The sequence below is a fragment of the Patagioenas fasciata genome, chromosome 3 (assembly GCF_037038585.1).
Source record: "Patagioenas fasciata isolate bPatFas1 chromosome 3, bPatFas1.hap1, whole genome shotgun sequence".
NCBI lineage: Eukaryota > Metazoa > Chordata > Aves > Columbiformes > Columbidae > Patagioenas > Patagioenas fasciata.
In genome coordinates, this window is record NC_092522.1 from 58,565,035 (window position 1) to 58,588,272 (window position 23,238).

General features: G+C 39.2%; 1 protein-coding gene across 4 annotated transcripts in view; it reads left to right on the forward strand.

Annotated features, from left to right (window-relative positions):
- PLEKHG1 (pleckstrin homology and RhoGEF domain containing G1) overlaps positions 1 to 23,238 on the forward strand; it is a 133,271-nt gene that overhangs the window by 103,443 nt on the left and 6,590 nt on the right. For all 4 annotated transcript variants that reach the window (XM_071806419.1, XM_065834229.2, XM_065834232.2 and 1 more), the window contains 12 exons: positions 5,218 to 5,287; positions 12,243 to 12,289; positions 12,822 to 12,972; positions 13,995 to 14,126; positions 16,419 to 16,601; positions 16,690 to 16,785; positions 16,902 to 16,988; positions 18,948 to 18,981; positions 20,211 to 20,306; positions 21,509 to 21,547; positions 22,004 to 22,026; positions 22,818 to 23,036. In XM_071806419.1, coding sequence (XP_071662520.1) covers positions 5,218 to 5,287; positions 12,243 to 12,289; positions 12,822 to 12,972; positions 13,995 to 14,126; positions 16,419 to 16,601; positions 16,690 to 16,785; positions 16,902 to 16,988; positions 18,948 to 18,981; positions 20,211 to 20,306; positions 21,509 to 21,547; positions 22,004 to 22,026; positions 22,818 to 23,036 — 1,177 coding nt within the window. The remainder of the gene's footprint in view (positions 1 to 5,217; positions 5,288 to 12,242; positions 12,290 to 12,821; positions 12,973 to 13,994; positions 14,127 to 16,418; positions 16,602 to 16,689; positions 16,786 to 16,901; positions 16,989 to 18,947; positions 18,982 to 20,210; positions 20,307 to 21,508; positions 21,548 to 22,003; positions 22,027 to 22,817; positions 23,037 to 23,238) is intronic.

Below are 23,238 nucleotides of genomic sequence, written 5' to 3' on the forward strand. Positions count from 1 at the left end.
CTCCCTGAATTAATTTCTCAAAATGACTTTCAAGTACCTTTCCACTTATTGAAGGCTTCTGTTCTGTATCTTTACAGCCTTCTCTAAAACTCCACAGATGGGATTCTAGTGTATATTGAGAGCCTGAAGTAAAACTTCTTGCTTATATAGTAGTCCCACATTGTGTGGGACCTACAGTATCTGCAGTTTGGGGAGCGTGCTACTGCTACTTTTGTATGAATTCTCTGTTACTATAAAAATAATTAACTTATTCATCATTTAAGGAGGACCTGAATATTCAATTGATGCAAGAAATATATTGGCATAAAGTTCCCATGTCTTTTATATACCGTTACTCCTGTAAAAGCTCTCTTAGCTTTTGCTATTGTTGACAAAACACCTATCAAACTACTGTGTTTGTAGAAGAGCAGATAATTTAGTTGAATCAAAAGAGGATTCAGAAGTGGAGGACTAGTGTCAAAGAACAACTTCAACATTTTTCCATCCTCGTGGAAAGCTGCTTTAAAGTGCTTCAGCTGCTGGGATCGCTGTTCAGTGTCAAAGGGAAGAGTGGGCATGGATCTATTCAGAACATATGGGCAAAGTTGAAACCTGAAATCTTTCCCTGAAACTTCAAACAGCTACAGCAGGGTAATGGAAATACACTTAACTAGAAAGGTCTTGTGTCCTGCTTCAGCTACAACAACTGACTTGACTGAATGTCCAACACTATGGAAAATACACAGTGGTAGCCTGATCATCTGTTTTAGAGCCATGAGACAAAGATTGTGAGCTTACAGCTTTCCAGTAGTCACAGGGTGGAACAAACCAGCCCTGGCCATTCTATTTTCTGATCCTTCAAAAGCTAGAGAAATGGCAGACTTGGTAGCTAGGACACATTTATACCAGCATTCTTGCAAATACTACCTAATAAAAATACCTTCAAGTATGATCAGTCATTATACAGAATAATTGAGTTGCAGAAAAAACAAACAAACAAAAAAGATTTGCAGAGGTTATAAAGAAAAAAAGGTAGTTTGTGACTATTTTAGATATATGTATGTTAAAATGGTTAAAACTCACTGGAAAGTTGTCCAAAGCCTCCAGTAAATTACTTATGTATTTCAGACCTTCTAATTTAAAATTCTACATGGAAACTGTGAGTTTTTAAGACTGAGCACTCATTGTAGATCCCAATATAAAGTTCCCTCCTGTGTGAAACTTGGCATGTAGCTTCTGGGTCCTAAACATACCCTAGAGTAGTTTTATTTATTTTTACCTTTGAAAAAGTTCCATTTGGCAGTTCTGTGTTAGTAGTTTCCCATGCCTTTTGTGAGCATGATTTTATAGTTTCAGTTTTACCTTGTTTTTCTCAACTTTGAATTTCACCATTAATCAATGATCACATGTTTTAGTCTTGGGGTTTTTGAATTTTGTATTGAACTGAGACGTTTCACTTCAGTAAATGGGAATTTCTCCCAACTAAAGTACTAACAATTTTAGGTGTTGCGTTGAATGGCAGAAATGATGGTCAGTATGGTCACTGCTAGTCTTGTGACTATGATCTCTTTTTGGAAAACTGTTCTTAAAGCAGAATCACTGACTGCATACTGGTCCACTAGTCCTGCTCTTTCTTTTGGGCAAACCTCTCCCACTATTAATTTATTTATTTGGAAAGGGGGAATTGTTGTCTAGGTCACCATTTGCTACATTTCTTCCTTCTTCCCTGTTGAGATTCTTCTGAACGTCAGTTTAGGATAAATTCTTCACCTGATACCAGGACTTGATTCTGAAGTGGGAATTCTGCAGAGAAGTGTGCTCAAGTTTAGTATTTCTGCGAACACTCAGACAATCTTAGGAGAGGCCAAACTGAAACCTCTGCTGCTAACACAGATTGTCCTGCATGAACTTTGTCCATTGGTGTCTACTGAGACACACAGATACAGTGCAGGGTCATCAGGGCCATTTTCTGTAACTGCTCTATGCAGCAGTTCCTGTGCTCTGAGCTTCATGGTGGTCAGGCTTGGATTCTTGTCAGGAGGAGCCTTCATAAAATCTATATGAGCTCACCTTTCATGGAAAATGGTGGGTTTTTTTTTGTTTTGTTGCCTTTTTGTTTTATTTTGTTTTGTTTTATTTTGTTTTGTTTTGTTTGTTTGTTTGTTTGTTTGTTTTCCTGGGTGGATAGAAATTAGTCTTGGCCACAGGATTTTTTTGACAGTGAAGTTATATCAGGCCTAAAGTTCTCTTGATTGTTTAGTGGTTTTTTGTTTTTTGTTTTTTTTTTTTGTTTTTACTGAAAGTCTGAACTCTTCAGATTAATTTTCCAGAACTTTATGTGGTGAACATATTCTACCATGAAGATCAGGTTGTGCTTGCTGCGTACATTTTTTGTTTTGAGTGCTGTGCTCTTTCAGGCATGAGAGAGTGAAGGTTTTGGTGATGCTATCACTTTAGCATTTATGGCTAGACTGTACAGTACTTGGTCATCAACTTTTTCTTTTCTTTCTTTTTTTTTTTCTTCTTTTTTTTGTTTTTGTTTGGGTTTTTGTTTTGTTTGTGTGGGTTTTTTTGTTTGTTTTTGTCAGGGGTTCAGGGCAAACCATGCTATTTCCTTCCTGTATCTTTCCATTCCTTCCATTCCACCAAAACTGCACGTCTGATGTCCCTGTCGTTACTGTCTCTCACTTGCTCCAATTCAGATCAAAATGGAGAAGAAATATACTTGTTAGATTTAAAATGGTGTCATGATGATATAAAATGAATAAAGTTCCTCGCCTGAATTGTGTGTGCAAATATGGTGATTATTTGCAGACCTATAAATGTGTTTGTTTCACTCCTGTTGACCTCCTGTAGTCAACAGGTTGATACTAAACTGCACTTCGTCTTATTGAAAGTCTTCACCCATGAGGGGGAAGACAAGTGTATTTTCTTGAAAATAATCCATACTCCAAAAAGTCAAAGAACCCTAAAAGGCATTATTATGAGACCTTCATTTATTTTACTTGAAAAGATGAGTGCGCTGTATGAAAAACTATCTCTTTATGCTTACCTCCCTCATCCCAAAGTAGTTAGCATTAACTATTGGTGACGATCATACAGAATCAGATTTTTCCAGCCCATAATAACCCAAGCTGTGTAACTCAGTATGAGGTCTTACATGGCACTGGCACTTGTGGCGTGGTTCAGGGTGAGTCTAGTTACCAATCCAGCTGCAAGAGCACGGAGCTCCTCTGAGGGAGCTCGTGCTCCAGGCATCTCTCGGCTGGATGGCACCAGCGAGTCGCAGAGACCGAGGCTGCAGTACTGTCTGTGAACAGCACAAAACCTCTGGATAGTCAGGTGAAGGGAACTAATGCCTTTCTCTATTGTTTCTTTTGCCCTCTGCCAGGTGCTTAGATGTAGCCTATAATAATATGTTTTCATGTCAACTTGGTATTATAGGGATTTATTTAAGTTTTTCAGGATTCCTGGGCATAACAGATTTTTATTTTTGCACTGGCAGGCTGCTCTTACCAATCCCATTCTTACCAGCCAGGTGAGACAGAAGAGAGTGCAGTATGGGTAGCAAAATCAGTTAAAGCACAGTCCATACCCAATGGGCTCATGGTGAAGACACAAGCCAGTAGCATATTTACTGCATAAACCTGGACTCATTAAATGAATATAGAAAATCTTTAAGTGTTGCATTACTGTATCCTGTGGGAGAAATATTGTGGCACTAGAGGAGACCAGTAGGTATAGCAATCAAGGCACTACATACTTTAAGCCATCAGGAGGGTGTCTGCCTGCCTGATAGCAGGAATCCTCTGAGCCTCTCTGATGGTATTTACAAAACTCATGTGTGGAGCACAATCAGTCATTATAACCGATGATTATGGCGACCATTGCTACAAATCACTCACTTTGCTGATGGAAAGGAGCTTCATGAGTGTGGGGTATCAAGCAAGGGTCATACTTTTATTTTGATGAAGAGAGAAATTGAGGTGTGGAAGTTAAATTGTTGCTGTACAGAGCGGCTTAGTGACCACTGAACCTAAGGTCTTTGTCTGTCTTTGTTCATTGTGACTGATTGCTGATTTCACCCTTTCCTTCCTCCAGTAATTAGAGAAGCAAAGAACAAGTCAGGAAACTTTACTGGTTTACTCCTTTTCTTACTTACAGAGGGAAATTGTGTCTGCTTAGAGGTGAAGAGGGTAGTTTCCTAGATACGAGCTTAGCAGCTCTTGAGCAAAACTCCTTTAGGGAACAAGCTGTGAACTGGGAGAAAAGTAGCCCTAAATGGAAAATCATCTAATGAAAAGGAAGGGGGCAGGGGGGAGGGAAAGTTCTGTTAGAGAACAGTTTGGCAGAAAACTCAGTTTCTTCTCTCATTTTCCTGAGTACATCTTTCAGTAAGACTGAAGACTATTTGGATCAAGGAGAGACCTTTGAGGTTTTCTTCTTCTGCTTGAACTCTTTCTTTCACTGAATTGGCTTTCGAGAGCTGAGTTTCATACAACAGTGAACATGTTCCCTTATTGCTTTGCTCCTGTTACAATGAATTCATTTCCTACTTGGCACGTCAAAATTATAAAATCCTCTTGGAAAGGTTTTGTTTTTATGCATATAGAATGTATAGATTCCTTCCAGAAAACTTTTTTCCAGGCTAACCATTTTTTCTTCAGTGAAGAAACCCATTAAAGGTAGACAAATGTGACTGAGTGAGCTTATTACTATTCTTCTTGTATGTGTAATACTTTCCTGGTTCTCATCTGTGTTTTTCAGACCAGATCCTTATCTCCCTCAGTCAAGTAAAGCTCGTAGAACATATGAAGTCTTTACAGGACACAGCGTATGCTTCAGTATATTTTAAATTTTGTTAGCTTTAAATTGTGTTAGTTGAGATACACAACTGTCTGACTACACCACTACGGGTATGATAGAATAGCTGTCAATCTAAAGGAAGAGGCTCAGCTGTGCTTAGGAGATCAGCAATCCATGGTCATTGTGATGAGTGGTATTTTTATGTGTGAATACCATTTCCTTAGAGTGCTTCCCTGCCTCCAAACAGAAAACACCAGGAGATACAGATCCAGGGGGAAGAGAAGGGCATCTTGTTTCCTTTTTAGGACTCCCCGCGTTCTTAAGTGCTTTGGGCATCACTACTGTGAATAATGAAGCATCCTCTGGCTCCAAATGTACAGGTGTGTCTATTCCAAGGCGTGCCATAATTCTCTCTTCTTTTCTTTGTTTTAGTGAACTTCTGCAAGATTTGGAAAACTGTGAAAATGATCCTGTGGCTATAGCAGACTGTTTTGTTTCCAAGGTAAGTGGCTACTGCAGGAGTCTGCAGCATAACACCACTTGCAGAGTGATATGGGGGAATAAGATTAATTAATTCAAGAAAAAGGTGTTAATTTCTTCAATAAGTGTATCTCAGCTGGTGGAGCTGTTGATCTAGAGTTCATTTTCAGCATCTCTTTGTGCAGTATTACAGGGATTCTTTTTTTTCTTTTTTTTTTTTTCCCCTCGTTTTTAATATAAGTGATCAAGTTGTACTCCAGTTTTGCCTTGTCAGCTTAAAAACAACTGGAGAATACATATTGGCTTGCATTTTTAGAAAAGGCTTAACAAACTTGTAGCCTTGAAAACTTTAACAGACTTGTAGCCATATTGTTTCCCGAGATGCATTTTTTCCTGAATCCAGCAGCCATACCTTTAATCTTCTTTTTAAAGAAGATGGTCTGAAGTCTAAACTTCAGATTCAAATATTATTCTCTCTGAAATGCTTTGAAATTTTTGAACATCGCTCTGACATCTTTATTCTTGGGGGCAATTCTGAAGCCAAAAACATGGAGAAGGAGAAGTTGTTAGGTACAGGAGAAATATATGGAACCAAATTTAGGTGTCCTTCATTGTAGGAAACTTGGAGAGCCAGTCAGGGAGAAGGGGAATGGCTATAGTGGGTAGGACAAAAAGAGATTAAGTAATTTGGGCTACAGATGACTCTAGTTCACTGGGGACTTCACCAAAGAACATATGTATGCGTAGAATCTGTAGAGCCCAAATGTGTTAAGAAATAATTCCACTTCCACTGGTGGAAGAGGGGGCATGTAGTTGTTTAAATTTGGATAATCTCCCTATAGATGTGTTTGACTTTTTCCATTAAAAAAAGAAGAAAAAAAAAGAAAAAAAAAAAGCAAACCCAAGAAAAACAAAAAGTCAAACAGTGTCATGTTTTATACTTTGTCCTGAACTCAGTATTGCCAGCACCAAACATTCTATGTAACGGGCCTGACACAAGTATTTAAGATTAGCTGGACCATCCTCTCATGGTGGTCCAGTAATTTGTTTGGCAATGTTGTGACATAAAGGATTCTATCATAAAGGGATGTGATGATGCCAGCTTAGTGCTGCTGTTTCACTAGATCACTTGCTTGAGTTGAGTCTGAGAAAGCTGATCTTTTGTAAGCACTGAGAGATCTGAGTGTTTGCACCACTGCTACGAAAGTAGGATGCATTTTTGCCCTGTTACAATGAGGTTTATGGCATGTTGTTATTGCTCCAAATAGCCTATATTGAATTGAAAGAGAGAGAATGGGATAAGGGCAAGTGTGAAGTCCTACGTTTGAAATGGAATAACCCCATGTGCACGCTGGGTCTAGCTGACTAGGAAACAGCTTAACAAAAAGAGATCTGTGGTCCTGGTGGATAAGAAGTTGGGTGTAAATTAGCAGAGAGCCTCTGCAGTGAAGGACAATTGTGAGACCTTCAGGATATTTAGAGATACCACAGTTTGGAGCTGGTAGATCTTTCTGCTGTATTGCTTACTCATAGTTGGGACCGCTGGGACATGAAACAGAGGTGGTGCAAGTGATAATAGCAAGTCCAGGAAAAAGTTGTGCTCTCATTCATATTGGCCAGCTGAAAGCAGTTTTCTGGTAGACTTTCTGGTGGTTAGCTCCAAAATCCATCTGCATATCATTGTTTGTGCTTTTTGTTCCCTTGTCAAATGCTTTTAGCATTTGTATAATTGGCAGAAAACTGCCTGATGGCTCAGAGATTGCTAGAGACTGCAGTCCTAACAAGCATTTTTAAGCTTCATCCAGACAAGTGCAAACACTTAAAAGCAAAATCAAACAATACCAAAATACCCCACAGCTTTGGTTTTGGCCGTGAAGATTTCATTACAGCAGCTGCTGACTGTCTTAACAGACTCCAGTTGTCCATTCTTGGTTGCTTGTATCTTCCCAGCATTGAATAGCGGAAATAAAACTGCCTTTTTTGGCAGTATGCAGTCCTTTAAGTCTTATGGGACTTTGACCATTTATTGTTTGATGGCTTTTAGTGTGCTAGATCTTCACTGTGAGTTAAACATGGGGATAATATCATTCTGAAGTCATAGCTCACAGCCATAGCTGATGGCTGTAGCTCTGCTGTAGCTTCTTTAGTGCTTCCAACGGAGCTGTGCTTAGGTCACACGAGCTCTGGCTCTAGTGCCATTTTTTTTCACTCTGCTGGTTCAGCTGTGGATTCCACAGTTTTTGATAATTTAAACAAATAATCAAGTTTTCATTGTAGGTTCTATGTTTGCGTTTTTTGTTTCATGAAGCTTAGTAACTGCAGAAAGTAATAGCCATTTCTTTCTTTTGGATTCATGTGAAATGACACCAGTTGGTTTGCATGTGTAACAGATGAGTTATGGTTAAAGTAAGTCTGGAGTGTGTTAGAACTAAACGGTTTGATATTTGTGAAAAATCTAGGGAGATTAATTTTTTAAGGTCTGCTTTTGGACGATATTTGATAGACTGTTTCTTTGAACTTTACTTTGTTATTTGGTTTTGCTCAATAAAATTTCTTGTATAGCATGTTATACTTCCCTCACACAATCATACATCACTGTGCTGTCCATAAGTTTTGTGCTTGAGAAGTAAACAGCCTTGCAACTTTTAAGGGAAGTACAGTTAAGGATTATCAAATCACGTTAGCATGCTTTGAACAAAAACTCATGGTTGTGGTTTTAAATCTTTATCTTCACATTTGTTGTGCTGAGTGCCCAAAGTAAATATCTCCTAAAATGGCAACTTTTATTTGTTAACAGACTTCAGCAGGATGTCTTTAGTATAAACTAGCCAGTAACATAAAACTCGCTAACAGATAAAATAACTATACAAAGCTATGACTTTATATAAATATTTAATAACAACTCGCTCCATTGTATTAAATCCTGCTGCTTCCAGGTATTTTAATTCATTAATAACTGACAGGCAAATAGAAATGCAGAAAAACACTTTTTCTTAAAACCTGTTGTTCAGTTGTGAATTTCTGCCTTTGCGCTCAAAGATGCAGATGGTGTGGATGGGTATTTGTTTAAATAACGTGGGATGGTGCTGCACAGAAATAACCTGCCACTGAGGGCAGTGGTGTACTAGCTTAGTTTCTACCAGCTCTGGTCCTGCCTCTTTGTATAGAAGAACTGCGTTAACTCTAGTACATTAAATATCTTGGAGACATTTTGCTCATAACTGTAATCAGAGGCTAATAAAAGGCTTCCAGTGCGAGCTTAGCTATAGCTTAATTGTTCACATAAAAGATTGCTTATAGGTTTACTTGCCAACTCGATCTTTCATTTTCATAGTAACAATGCCAATGATAATTAGAAGACAGACTTCAGTATTGTACACGTTTACATTTAAGAGTTGTTGTAAAGGAGAGCTTAACTCTGGCACATTGCTCTTCTCACTCAGCACTCCAGAAATTCAGAACATATGTTTTCTGAAAGACATACCAACAGCTTAGCCAAGGGGAAGGCCAGAATTACTCTAATCTAGTATCTCATTAATAAAGAGGAGATTCAGGCAATTGGCTTCAGTTTACACTCTGACTCAGCTCATTTGCTCAGTATCCATTTTCTTTTCAAGTGCCTTTTATGGCTATAAAAAAGCACAGTGCACCAAGAGTTGAGTGAAGATTGGGGATGTAGCCACGTGCTTGGCATCTCACTTCACATGGAGGAGATGTGCAGTGAATTTATTCAGTGGCAGAGGAGAAACTAAGTATAGCTGGGATCTGCCTGCACTTGGCTTTTCTCTCAGGGTGACCTGTAGTCAGTGTGGATGGACTCTCAGCTTGGGTCTGTTTTTGCATCCTCTACCACAACAGCTTTGGGCCCCTAGATTAAAAATGATCTCTGGAGAGATTCCAGTCTCCCTACAGAGATCGTTTTTCATCTGGCTTGAAGACAGTTGAGGTGAACAAAACAACTTTCAAGATGAGTAAATTTAAGAATATCCAACGAAATATCAGTGAGCATAGCTGGTGTTTTGCTTACAACATGAAAGCAGTGATAGAAATATATTAAATTCATCTTAGTCATGTTTTTTCTGTTGCTTATGAACATAGTTCACAGTGTTGGCTTTAGCCTGCACAGCTTGTGCCCTGGTGTGCTCCCAGCAACACAGTGCTCTCTCTGGGGAGTTTGCTGTGAAGCGAAGGCCAGGTGAGTGTGTAAACCAGAGGTCCCTCCTGTGACCCTGCGGAGCTGCTGGGTGCCCAGGTAGGCAGTGAGGGAATGGCTGTGCTGGGCAGCCTGAGGAACAGCCTCTCTTGGAAGCGACTCTTGGCCGCTCTCCCAGTGTGTTCCCATGGATCCTGCTGGTGCCTGGGCAAGGTGTGTGATGTTGAGTCACAACAGCATTGGAAGTTTGGGCGCATATCAGCAATGTTGTTCTGGAGGCAAAATACATGTGGTTGGCTTTCTACTGCCATTATGCTCTCAGTAAAAGTCAATCCTCTCTCATGGTTTCGTGTGATGAAATCAGCTGTGTTGCAGTGAAGTGAGTACACATGTAGGTGCAGTATGCAATTTGGTGTCATCTCTGTTCAGAAAGCAGGAATGATTGTGAAACCACTCAAAGTTTTTAGAGGTGTCGAGGGCATGAGAAACTACTTTATTTTTTTAATACATTTTTTTCCATTTAACAACGAGACTAAAATTCTTTTAAAACAAAAAATCCTATTGAAAATAGTTTTGACCTCATGTAGAAACCAAACTAAAACAAACAAACACAAAATCAAAGAGGGAGAGTATGAAAAGGCTCCTGGTGATTTCAGAGTTACTTTTGATTTTGTGGGGAATGTGCACCCAGTCCAGTCCGTAACCCTGAAGTGTTTGGCCTTGTCTGTTTTACAGATAGTGCTTTCATTTGTAAAAATTTCATGACCAATATTCTTTTCCTTTTTGCTTGAAAAGCAGAACAATCCTGTGACTATTTATGAGCAGAATATATATCTATAAAAAATAAATTGGCACAAAATATTCTGCACTTTGCTTATGAAGTAGCTATATAAATTGCATTATTCTGTAGCTGTAACCATGGGAATATATTATGATTTATACCAAAAGCCCCTAAACAAAGCCCTTGTCTTAATATATGCATATATAAAAAAAATGACCTTTTTTCATCATACTTCGTTTCATCCTAATGCTCCCTGACTTATTATGAGTGCAAGCTAGTTTTGTAGTGATTGTCATTACAGTGTAATGTCTGAAGTGCTCTGAGGTTTGTTCATTCTCCATTTTGAGCAGAGAGGGTTTGGAGCTGTGGCAGAGGGCCTAAGCGTGGCACGAGGTCGCTGTCTCTGGCTGTGGACACAGGGCGTGTGTACAGCACCGTGGAAAACAGCTGCCACAGCAAAATTAGTCTAAGAGTGAAAAAACAAGCGACATCATTTAACTGTATTTGTATCAAAACTACATTTTGTTGTTTGGTTGGTTTGTAAGAGAAGAGCAGTTCAATAAACTCACAGCCCACCAGTGAGTAAATGGGGATGGCAGTCCCCTAGAGAAACATTTATTAGAAGTTTGCTTGAGTTATTTCTTTTTCAGGACAGTTAATAATGAAATCCAGTAAGAAATACTGAAATGAACTTGTGGAGCAGTACCTTAGTTGATACAGGGTCCTTATGAATCACTGCTCACTGGAAAAATGAATGGCGTGATCTGCTTTAGCCCTGTGAGAGGGGGAAGGGAGCAGTGCTGTTGGAAATGGGGAAGGGAACTGCCTGAGTTGGCTTTTCCTGATGAATAGACAAAAAAAACCCCAAACAAACAAACAAACACCATCAATGACAAAAACCCCTCCAACCATGAGAAACAACACCCACAGCCCCCATCAGGCCTCTCTCCACATGGGGTTGCAGAGCACTGTTGCCTTCTGTGAAGGCAGATACTTGGTCTCACCATTGAGCAGCAACTGCCCCTCACGGAGCACAGCTGTTGTGCTGCAGAATGCCACAGGCCCTTCTGAAGACCCCAGTATCTGCTCATAGTATCTTGTTTACTACCAGATGGTTGTTTTTTTTTATCAGACTAGGGCTCGGGAAAGAAACAATAATTTATTTTAGAAGCAGTTCACAGTTCTTCAGTGCTTTCTTAGTATTTAGGGCTCCAGCAAGCTGCAGAAATGACATATTATTTGGGATAGAAGTTGATAGGCAGGTGTGAATTTAAAGCACATGGAATGTTTCTGGAAACCTGTTCTTGTGAAGAACGAAATGATGATGATGATTAAGAAAAAATCTTAGGCCAAGGAGGAAAGAAATTAAACTCAGGCTTGTGTTCTGAGAAGCCTGTCAGTGTTAAGTGTGGGTAATTTCACTGTGACAGGCAAGTGTGGAAACCCACTTAATTCTTGTTACAACTTGTCTGCTTTCACAGGAGCATTATTTACTTTTTTTAAAAAATGAAACAAAAAAACTTTAGAGGCTTCTAATTTTCATGCTTAGACTGTGCTCAAAAGTGCAAGTATTAATAGCTGGTAGAAAATCACACACCAAGCATAACCTGGAAAACTTACTTCTCCCTGTAATAAGCAGTTGTGTGCGTTAGCACAAACAAAAATAGGTGTGTGCAAGTCAGTTGTTTGAAGGGGGTGCAGGTGTTGTTGTTTTTTTGTGTTTGTTTGGTGGTTTGGTTTTTGGTTTGTTTTAAAGATGCATAGATTATCATAAAGGACCATAGAGGCTCTGTTGCAAAGCTGCTTGCTAATTTATCTCTGTACTTTTTCTTTGTGTTTGTTTTTTTTTTTTTTTTCCTTCAAGTAAAGGAAAAAAATAGCCAAAAAAAAGAAGAATGAAATTCAGTTGTTAGGTGTCTAGTGGTATTAGGGCTATCATAACGAATTCCTTAATTAGGAGCTGGATGAGGTGTTGTCTTGCATATGTATTAGCTGGTGGTTTGACAAAATCTAAATATATGTAAACCTTTCCTCCTCATGTAGAGTGAAGATTTCCACATATATACACAGTACTGCACCAACTACCCAAGGTAGGAATACTGGGTTCACTTTTTCCATTTGTCCTTTCACATATTTATGTAATGCAAGTTACATTCTATAAAAAAAATCATGCCTTTCTCCCCTCCCAATTGAAGGGAGAATCAAGGAGTTTGCCTTTTGTTCTTAAGTTAAAAACAAACAAAACAACAACAACAACAAAAATCCCTCCTCTGAAGTTTTGACTTGTCTTTCATTGCTGTTATCTACCTTTAGAAAATTATCTTATTCTGCATTGCTCCAAATATGTGATTCCCGGTAGCAGAGGATGGTTGCATGTCAAAGGAAAATATAACTGAATTCACAACATAACTTAAAGGAAACAAACACACGAAACAAAACAAAACAAAAAACAAAAACAAAATAAACAAAAAAACCCCCACCAAAACAATAACAAAACCTAAACCAACCAAAAAAAAAAAAAAGCAGCAGGGATTGTATTAGGAACATGCTGCCCCCTTTGACAAAGAAAGAAAGCAACAATTCTTGACAATGTATCTTAACGCTATGTATTGGTCTTTCTAGGTCAGTGGCTGTGCTGACAGAATGCATGAGGAACAAAACGCTGGCCAAGTTCTTCAGAGAGCGGCAAGAAGCGCTGCAGCATTCTCTGCCCCTGGGCTCCTATCTCTTGAAACCTGTCCAGCGCATCCTCAAGTACCACCTGCTTTTGCACGTGAGCACCCATTACAAATATATTTCATTCAGGGCTGCCACATGTCAAAGTTCCTGCCTCTGGTACAAGGGCTGTTGGTTAGAAAGGTTCTGGGTTTCTTTTGATGCTCTTTCTTTTGGAGGTGTTTGATTTCTACATATCGAGACTCTTTCTGCCTTCATCATTTCACAGTGTATGCATGTATTTGGAGTGGAGAATTTATGATAATTTTTTTAGACACATGGAATAAGTCTGTGTGTCCAAATAACTGTGTTTTGTGGTTTTTTTTTTTTTTTTTTTTTTAAAAAAAAGCTACTTTGTAATTCTGAAGTTGTATGGAAGATTCTTGTCATGATTAAACAATTTTGTACACAAATTTATTGTTCCAATGAAAAAAATGGCATTTTTCCACATGTTAAAATGCTGGGGGTGTCTGAAAGGAGGACTAAATACATATAAACATCCCAGATAATAAGAATTTTTTGGAGAGGAATGAGTTAGGAAGTGGGAACTCTTTCCATATTCAGTGAATTGAGTTAAGCAATTTTTGGAAATTCCTGCTTTATTGTTAATGTTTTCCACATATGTTTCCTATTAGAGTCATGTTCTAGTAAAGTGTAAAGACACTGATCTTTATTTAAAATGTCTGGTGCTTTTATACTATCCAACTGTAAAGTAATGCGTAGTGTAATTCCATTGGGGTTTTGTAAGTGTGTAGGTACATTCTGTGTTTTAAGTAAGCCATTAAATGCTATTTGAAAAGGTCTCCTGTCGGCGTGCTGCGCTTTCTTTCTGTGCCTCTGCTCACATCAGCTGCTGCAAGTATAGTTGCTGCTAAACTGACCGTAAAGGCTTGGCTTTGTTAGTCAGCTTGTGTTAATCAATTTGATAACAACATGCAATAGTAACAAAGGTGGGAACATTGCATTTGAGTGATGGCAGTGCAAAGACAAAATAGTACAGATAATAACATAGCATTGTGTTCTGCTGGGAAAATTAAATTAGAAATAACAGGACTTTTTTTTTTTTTCTCCCTGTCTTAGGAAATAGAAAACCACCTTGACAAGGATACTGAGGGCTATGATGTGGTGCTGGATGCCATAGATACGATGCAGAGAGTGGCATGGCATATAAATGACATGAAGAGGAAACATGAACATGCCATCAGACTCCAAGTGAGATCCCAAAGAGATTTTATGGGTGTTTGTGAGCTGTTTCTGTCAATATATATATGCCTTTAACATGTTTTAGTTTATCTTTAAATCTTGGTCAGTCATAATTTAGACTCCTGTTGAGTATGCCTGTAGCTGTTAGATCTGAAAGAATATGGTCCTAGCTGCTGCAGGACTATCTCAGACATCTCTGGCCTACGAGCAGCATCCTGTAAAGCACTTATTTTGCAGTAATATAGAACTTAAGATAACTTTTCTTTCTTCCTTTCCGTTAATTGTACAGCAGTTCTATAGAACCCTAAGGCATGGCTTTGTTTAGAAATCCTGTGATTTCTGATTTCTCCCCTTTAGGCTGATTAATTTTGTTTTGAGGCATTTCTTGTGCTTTCCTCTTGAGCTTTTGATGACCCATTATCAGTTGCATTGTGAAACATAGAAAACTAGAAATATGATAGTTAGGAAAAGGTTAACTTTACTTGGAATTAAGAACTTTTGAGGAGAAAACAAAAGCTACACCCTGAGTAACTTTTGGTATCAAGAGCAAGCTATTTCGTAGGCATTTTACAGAATGGTCATTCTGTTTCAAACTTCCAAGAGAATTGTGATTTTACATTACATTTTCATCAGCAGTATTTATATTTCTTTAAGATATTTTGGGAGTTTTTTTTTTACTTTATAAAAGAAAGTAATAGGATCATAATATCTCAAAAATCTATGTCATGTTATTCTTTGACCCTTTTTCTCTTTGTAATATAAATGATACTTATGTGCTCTCATTTTTGTGTGTTTTGGTTTTGTTTGTGTAGGGAGAATTGGGTTACATTTGATAGTGTCCTGCCTGCAGCAGTGTAACCTTTGCCACACATTGCTGGAAATGCATGCTAATGACTTAGGAACAGTCTGCTATAAATCTGAGTAATGATAACCAGTAATATTTGGCAATAAAGAGGGTTAAGTACTTTTCCAAAACTGGGGGCTTTTTTTTTTTTATTAATTTATTGAGCTCAGCTGGCAAATGTATGGGGTTGTGGAAAATGTTTATGTTCATACTTAACCTTTTAAAAAGTAAAATCTGTTTCTGCAGCCCTAAGGATAGGTCTTCTGTGGGCTATCACAGCGCCGTTCGGTCTGTGATGCTGCAGGTACTGTGACAGCAGTTCCTGTGCAAAATCTCCCACAAGAGTGGTGGAGATGATCCCTGTGCTGTACCCTGACTTATTAACAAGTTCCTGGAGAGACCTGATAAAATGCAATTTTTTTTCATTTGTTATGTTTAAATTTTTTTTATAACCATCTTGTGTATAGTCCAAATTGTGCTGCTTTTGGGTTTTCTTCCTGTGAATGCTCTAGGCAGCATTTGCGCATCAAATGTACTGAGATGTTTTCTAGCTGAATGCTGTATTAAAATGTAATATCCTAGAGAGACCAGCAGTAAATCTTTTCCTGCTTTGCTAATGTTGCTGGGTTTCAAGTCTGTTGGACATTTTTAAGGACTTCCCTACTTAAGATTTAGTCTGCTTACAATTTGCTGTACAGTTCTTAAGTGCTATGTCATTGCCACTGATAGAAAAAAAAAAAAGAAACAGAAGGAAACAAGAACAACCATAGGTAAGCCACACAGACTTTTGAAGATGTTCTTAATATTACTCCAACCTTTTTTTTTTTTCTTAAGTAATAAATAAGGTGAGAAATATCTATGGTATGTGTACAAATCATTAAAATACAAATAAATCTTGGCATCTTCAGGTGATCACTTGACCAAATAATTTCTGGTCCTCTGATCTGCTGAGAAAGATCTCTTCAATATGGACACCTCACAGAGATGTCTTCTGGGGTGGGCATAGAGGATATGGAGATTGCATTATAATTCATCCAGTGGAGGATCACACAACTTCAGGAGAATACACTGGGAGAGAAATGTTAGGAGAGGTTGGTTAGGCACATAGAGGGGAGCAGGCATGAGATAGACTGACGGCTGAATTACAGACTGTTCTCTCTCTCCGTCAGCTGGGGGAGATGGGGTTGTGCTCTTTCACCGCAGGCTGCCCTGGGGACCTTGAGGCTTTTCACTGGGTCCATGTAGAGGTAACCAGTACTCAGGAAGGCATCTTTTAGCCTGGGCCTAGCAACAGGCCTCCAAGCACCTGGCTGCAATGTTGCACATAACCCAGCAACCTCAGTACCACTGTGTGATGACTTTACACTGTTGGATGTGGGAGTGGCCTCAGCGGTTTCCCTCTGAGTCTTTATTTAAGTAGTATCTCTGAAACGAATGTTGTTTCTGATCTATTGCAGGAGATACAGAGTTTGCTCACTAATTGGAAAGGGCCAGACCTCACGAGTTACGGGGAGCTGGTGTTAGAAGGAACATTTCGCATTCAGCGAGCCAAAAATGAGCGCACGTTGTTCCTCTTTGACAAGTTGCTGCTGATTACAAAAAAGAGAGATGAGATGTTTGTATACAAAGCTCATATACTGGTATGTTGGAGAGTGGGTGGTCAGGTGCTGACTCTGGGTTTCCCCAAACCTCCTGTGTGAATCACATTGTTGCCTCTCTTTGTTCCAGTGTGGGAATCTCATGCTTGTTGAAGTAATACCAAAGGAACCACTTAGCTTTAGTGTCTTCCACTACAAAAATCCCAAGATGCAACATACTGTCCAGGTATGACAGAGGGCTCCCTGCCTACTGGGTAGTCTGTTTAATGACCATGTGCTATTCCTGAGCCTGCATAATGCAGTGATGCATTTTCTTATGGTGCTACATTTTCTTTTTATCAGGCAAAGTCACAGCAGGACAAACGCCTTTGGATTCTTCACCTGAAGAGGTTAATTCTAGAAAATCATCCTGCTAAAATTCCTGCCAAGGTAAAAATTAAAAAAACCCACACCACCTGCTTGTATGAGCATTTAACTTAAAACAATCTTGTTAGCTGCAAGATGCATGGCAATTTACAGAGAGTTTAGACTCCAGGAGATGAACATGTGTCCCTATGTCTTTAAAAGTTTGTCAGAAGTGATGATGGAGTTCCAGTAAAAGCAGCTACTGAGCTTGGTGCGGGAGCAGAAGATTTTAACTGGGTTAGCAGCATTGCTGTGCACATTAGGTTTTGCCCACTAAGACATGAGTAACAGAGATGTAATGTCAGTAAGCTCCACTGTAAGAGCATTCCTTGGCTGGATACTGCCTGTCTGCACAACAGAACACCGAGGAGTGCTAATTGCAGCATGTGTAGACATTACCAAGCTGTTTTTAATCTGTCTTGGTTAGATACCGTAGCAGTGGAGCCAGAACGTGCTTCATCTTACAAATACATACACCCATCCCTAACCCTGCATCTTTAGCCAGGACCTCTGAGACCTTTTTAGTGAGAAGCTAGCAAGCTTCATGCCAGAGAAAATGAGGCACCAGTGTATTCATAGCTGTAACGTAGGGAAACCTGCTATTCTCACTGGTCAGTTTCCCCTGACTTTTTTTCCCTGCTGAGTTTTATGCTGTAATGGCTAAAAAGTGTTACCTGTGACTGATGTACCCAGTACTGTACTAACTCTGATTTTCAACAAATAGAGAATTATGGGAGAAAAAAAGCTCTAGCAGTTGCTTTTACTAATTCTTATATTTTTGGTGACAGAGTTTATCAAAGGTTTATGTTAGTATCTATGCTTACAAAGTAAATACTTGCTGCACTTTATTAGCTTGGAAAAAGAAATACTGCAGCATAATCTCAGCTTTCATATCAAGATTTTATCTTATTTTTTGCTGGATTTTTTGTATCTCTGGAAAAAATGTTTAACCAAAGCTTAACCAAATAAATCTCTGAGGTTTTCTGCACTTCCTTATTTTTGACAAACCAGTAGTTGTTAGCCATGAGACTTCTCTCTGCCCAGATTTTGGAGGATTTAATATTAGTCCACATCTGACACCTGGTGGAAAAGTACTGAACTGCACATGTAGGAGGGCAAGCAGGTTGCATAGGATATTTTATTTTAGCTTATTTTCTTACTTATTAGCTGATATGCTTGATAAAACGTCCAGATTATTTTTTCTATTAAAAAAGTGACAAATGTTAAGCAATCATCAGCCACTTTTTATCTTGGTTCAGTCTTACTTAAACTAAATGACTTTTTTTTTTTTAGTAGCAGTTTCTCAAGGAAACTCTTAACCGAAGCAAGGTTGATAGTTTTTTGTGCCAATAGCTTCAAAATTGAAAAATAATTGAAGAGTTAAACTATTTGATTTTTAGGGAGGAAATGTTCTGTGAATCACAGAGAAACTAGGTCCAGTTTTGTGCCAATCCCAGCAATATGGAGAGGTGTATTGATGGCTCTAAATTCTGAGACTTGTAGAGCACTCTCTGGAGGTTTGTGTCCCCACAGCGGAGACCCAGCATGTGCCTCACTATCTCAGCACAGCCCCTGCCTTTGAAGGCAAAGTAGTTTTTGCGGACAGATGTGCTGTCACTACATCCTACAGACACATCTCGTAACAGTTTTACTACGGGTGGGTGGGTGCTCCTTCTCTTGCCCTGTCAGGAGAGCAGATGGGCACATGAGGCAGAGCTGTTGGTGCAGTGAACAACGGCGTGTTTTGTGAAGCCCTGATGATAAGCTCTGGTGAGCTCCTGCCAGCAGAATTCTTCTTCACGTATGTAATGTGTCCAGCACACAGAGGAAGACAGAAAATAATACTGCTAACCATATTTATTAGTTAAAACAATTAAAATTGCTTTTGTTTACCTGTAAATTCAGTACTGTCTGTACTATGCTATGTAGTTTTTCCTTCTACTTATAGTTTATCTTTTTCACTTGTTATTTTTTTCCTTTCAGGCCAAACAGGCAATTCTAGAAATGGATGCAATACGTAAGTTGGTTCTTTTTCACTTTCATTTTTAAAGAGGAATAACACCATCTTCAAAAGTTTGGATTTAACTGTTGGTTTCATCTGAGACAGAAGGCGGCCAAGCTTATGTTCTTTGAATTATGACCTTGCTGGAAAAACCAACCTTGGGTGCAGATTCTGTGGAGCTATGTGGGCATTGGGCTGACTGATCTGCCACCAACAGGTTATGTGTCTGACGAGCAAGGATGAGGCAGATTAGACCTTTTGCAAGCTCTGGCCACTCCCTTTTGCTTATTCCAGGCTGACTAAACATATGATCTTTCCTGTTTTGTTGCGTGAGCTCTTTCTGGCCAGAACCCACTGAAGGGCAAGCAGTAAGCAAACACAGCTCAAAATACGTAGCAGTGTTACGACTTACTTGTGCTGACAAACCTGCAGCTGAAGGACAGTGCGGGGGGCTGCCAGCAGCTCACTGCATTGTGCTCGGCCCCTCTGGAAGGGAAATGAGGGAGCCCAGTGCCACTGTGGCAGCAGCACGGCTGGCTGCTCCGGGTGTCCTGCATCACCAGGCAGTCCAGGAACACAGCAGCTGCTCTCCTGGCCACGGCAGAAAGCAACTGCACCTGCAGAACAGCCCCAAGAAAACTCCATGCTGGGATCTGGCAGGCTTGTGCTTGTGTCTGAAGAGTTTACCTGTGTGTGGCCCAGGAGCCAGGGGCAGAGAACGTGTGGGATGCTGCTATCTATGCTCTGAGCTTGGTCCCATCCATGCTGTCCCTACTGCTGCACCTTCTGCTTGCTGCCTCTGCTGGTGTGAGCTGCGCTAGCTCTTCATGTTGCCAGTGATCCCCATCAGTGTAGGGAAATGAGAACAATAGGCCTGTGGTACGAATGCTGAAGAAGTCTTGGAGTAAAGCAGGCTTGTTATTTACTTTTGTAGTTGTATTGTTCAGGAAGGCTCTGACTGAGAAACTGAGAAATGATTAAACATGATGATGGTGCATAAATGTTGCTGGGTTGGCCATCTGAGGCAAGGCACAACTAAATGGGCAAAGCGTTTCCATGGCTGGCTGGCTAACGGCTACCCTACAGCAGCACACCACCATGCCTGGGTTGCTTCAGGCTCTGAAGAAATGCCACTTTATCAGTCATAAAGGGATGATGGCACTGCCTTGAAAGAGAACTGTGAAGGTGTGTGAAGTGACATCCTTGTCACTCTCTTATTCCTTGTGCCTCTGCTTGTTCCACAGATCACCCAGGCTTCCACTATAGCCCTGAGGGAGAAATGAAATCATCGTACCACCCTAAAGAAGGCAGTGCTCCTTACAGAGTGAGAAGGAAATCAGGTGAATAAAATTCTTTACCACCAAGAGGACAGGAGGGAAAACAAACAGGGTTGTTTAGGGTTGGGTGAGGCTGAGCACTTGGAATTGATCTTCAGCCTGTAGTCTGCGCAGATTTAACATGGCACAGTAACTCTCAGATATGGGTGGAGTATCTTATTAACCATTTATTGTTTCTGTGATTTATTTTCTTTATCTACTGTTTGCATTTAATTTCATGGATGTACATTCCTAATGATGGATGCATAAAGAATGGTTGGTACTTTCTAATAGATAAAAGAATGCATATGCAGGAAAGCCAATCACATTATTTAAATCTGACATTTCTCCCCTCCACCCCAAGTAATTACTGTCTCAGAAGTGGTTCCACCCTGATTGTGACAGGCTTGTTATTTCAAAACATGATTACTGTCTTTACTTAGTGTAATGTCTTCCTTATGGATAATAGAGAACTGAGAGCTGGTTATGCTGACCTTTTTTTTTTTTTCCTTCCTAACTCAAACATACATCCATAACTACTGTTAGTTTCTTCTTGAATCCACTACAAGTGTCTTGTGTATTTGTGTGACTTCAAATTGCAGTCACTATGCTCCCCTCTTCAGCTACTTAAAGACCTTTCCAATTTGGTGTGTGTAATGTTGTGTATTGGGAATGATTTAAAATAAGGTTCATGAGAGAATTTGTGTAGTGACTTCTTGTACAGCATCATTTGTGTCTGAAAAACAATCAAGTCTTAATTGCTTTTCAGGCATCTTCCTTTGTTTCTGAGGTGAAGGACTGTATTAGTGCTGCTTTGCCTGTAAAAGGAATAATACCAAATACTCATCAAATGGCCTCCTATGTGATGTTCAGCTCCTTATACTTGTGAAGCCCTGATAAGCTGTTGGTACCTCACACGTATTTCTAATAGGAAATCTCCAGCAACTTAGAACAATAGCAGGGATGACCAAGTCTTTTGAAAGCAGAAATCTTAACATGGGATGAAAATTTACATCTGGCTTGTTGTATGGAGGGCAGCTGCTATTGCATTAAGAAACATACATTTTTTGGTAACAGTTGTAGGTTTGACACTTCAACAAATACTTTTTTTGTGAGGAAATATCAGAAGCTTAACTTTCAGTATGTGTGTTACAAAAAGTCATCTAAGATGCTCATAACTTTCTTTGGGATGCCAGAGTGCTTAAACATGTGGTTGTCTTTTTCAGAACCCTCATCCAGAGTCCATAAAGTTTTGAAGTCAAATGGTAAGCTATTTTGTCTACTCTTTATTGACCCAGTGCTTCTGTACTTTGTAGAACAAGTAAAGAAGGATCTTTTTCCTCCTATCGCTTTCCCTAAACACATTGTGGGGCGTAGAGGAAGTGTGCAAGGAAACAAAATGTTAGTGTTTAAATCCAACATCTCTTTTCCACATTTGGGTTCTGCTCCTGTAAACATCCTAGCAGCTGATAACTGAATACACAGTCTTGGCCCTTGTGAGGAGTTGCCCATATCATATCCATGTTGCAAAATCAGGACCTCAAGTGCAACTCATGCTGTTGCTGTTTTATCAGAACCCTATAGTCTGTTTGCTCAGTTGCTGCTGCATTTAATCCCCTTTTGGGAATTCATAATTGGGATATTATTGTAGCAATAAAACAGGCATAGATTGACACCAGTTTGATTATTAATTTATGACAAAGTTATATTTCTGTTTTCAGATATAAGTCCAGATATGCAGAAGGTAAGCCATTTCTTACATTTCTTGGTTTAGCATATTCAAATTACTTAGAGCACAGTATGTAGAATCCGCATCTTCTTGGTTGTATTGATTTTAAGAACAGAAACAAAACCATGAATGTCGTTTAGTATCTCAGATAAGATTATTGGAATTAAAGCAATAGAAATACGGCTATTTCAGAAATATCTAATAAAGGAAAAAAGACTGACCTAGATATTGGTTGTACTTTATAACACTATGCAGTACAACACTTACGATGACATAAGTTCTCTGTATAAAGGTAGTGTTTATTCTTTGGAGCATGTCTTTGCATCTGTTAAATAAGACTGGAAAGTTTCAGCTTATTCTGACATATGTATATATACATCATGATATATGACCAACTAGAGCTGATATAGCTTATGGAAAGCAGATGGAAATGAGCATTTCTAATTTTTACATCTTCTGTAAGAATTTGTAATGAAGTTCCCAGTGCAGTTTGAAAGTCTCATGTTGAATTTTGGGTCCTAGGCTTTTATTTGGAATGGAATTTAAAGTGCGGGCGTGCAGAAGATTTACAAATGGGACACGTTAGATATGACTAGACTGGGATGCCATAGCAATGAAGACCATATATTTTTTCAGTTCTAAATAGTCTATGGAAAAATACTGATTGTTTAACTTTTGACTTTGTGAATCTAATTTCAGTGCAACTAACTGAATGTATCTTAAGCATTGCCCATAAGGCTGATATAAAATAGAAAATCTCTATAAATTTTGAAACAAAATTTTGTGGTTTGTTTTTTTTTTCTAAGCGGATCAGTATTGAAGGAGCCCTATTATCTCAAGCCACCAAACTAGGATCAAATGAAGCCCTGCTGAGTTCTAGGAAGAAGGTTTCCTTGGAACCCAGTGGGCTGGAGAGCCAGTTTCAAGAGTCCATTGAGCCAGCCTACAGCAGCGATCAGGATGAAAATCTCCAGACTTCTGCTATGGAACAGATCGATGCTGATGATGAAGAGGAGTCTGAACAGGTGGGGAAAAATAAAATCCCTTTTTCTGGGGGAGAATGGAAGAAGGATTAAAATTATCTGTAAAACTGCAAGGGGGCAGGAATGTGTTACAAGTGTTTGTAACTCTTTCTGCTTAGAAATATTTTTATGTAGACATCACACAACACTCTCTTGTATTTTAGCAGAGAAGATGTAGAATTAGCCCCCATACAGCAGATTAAAT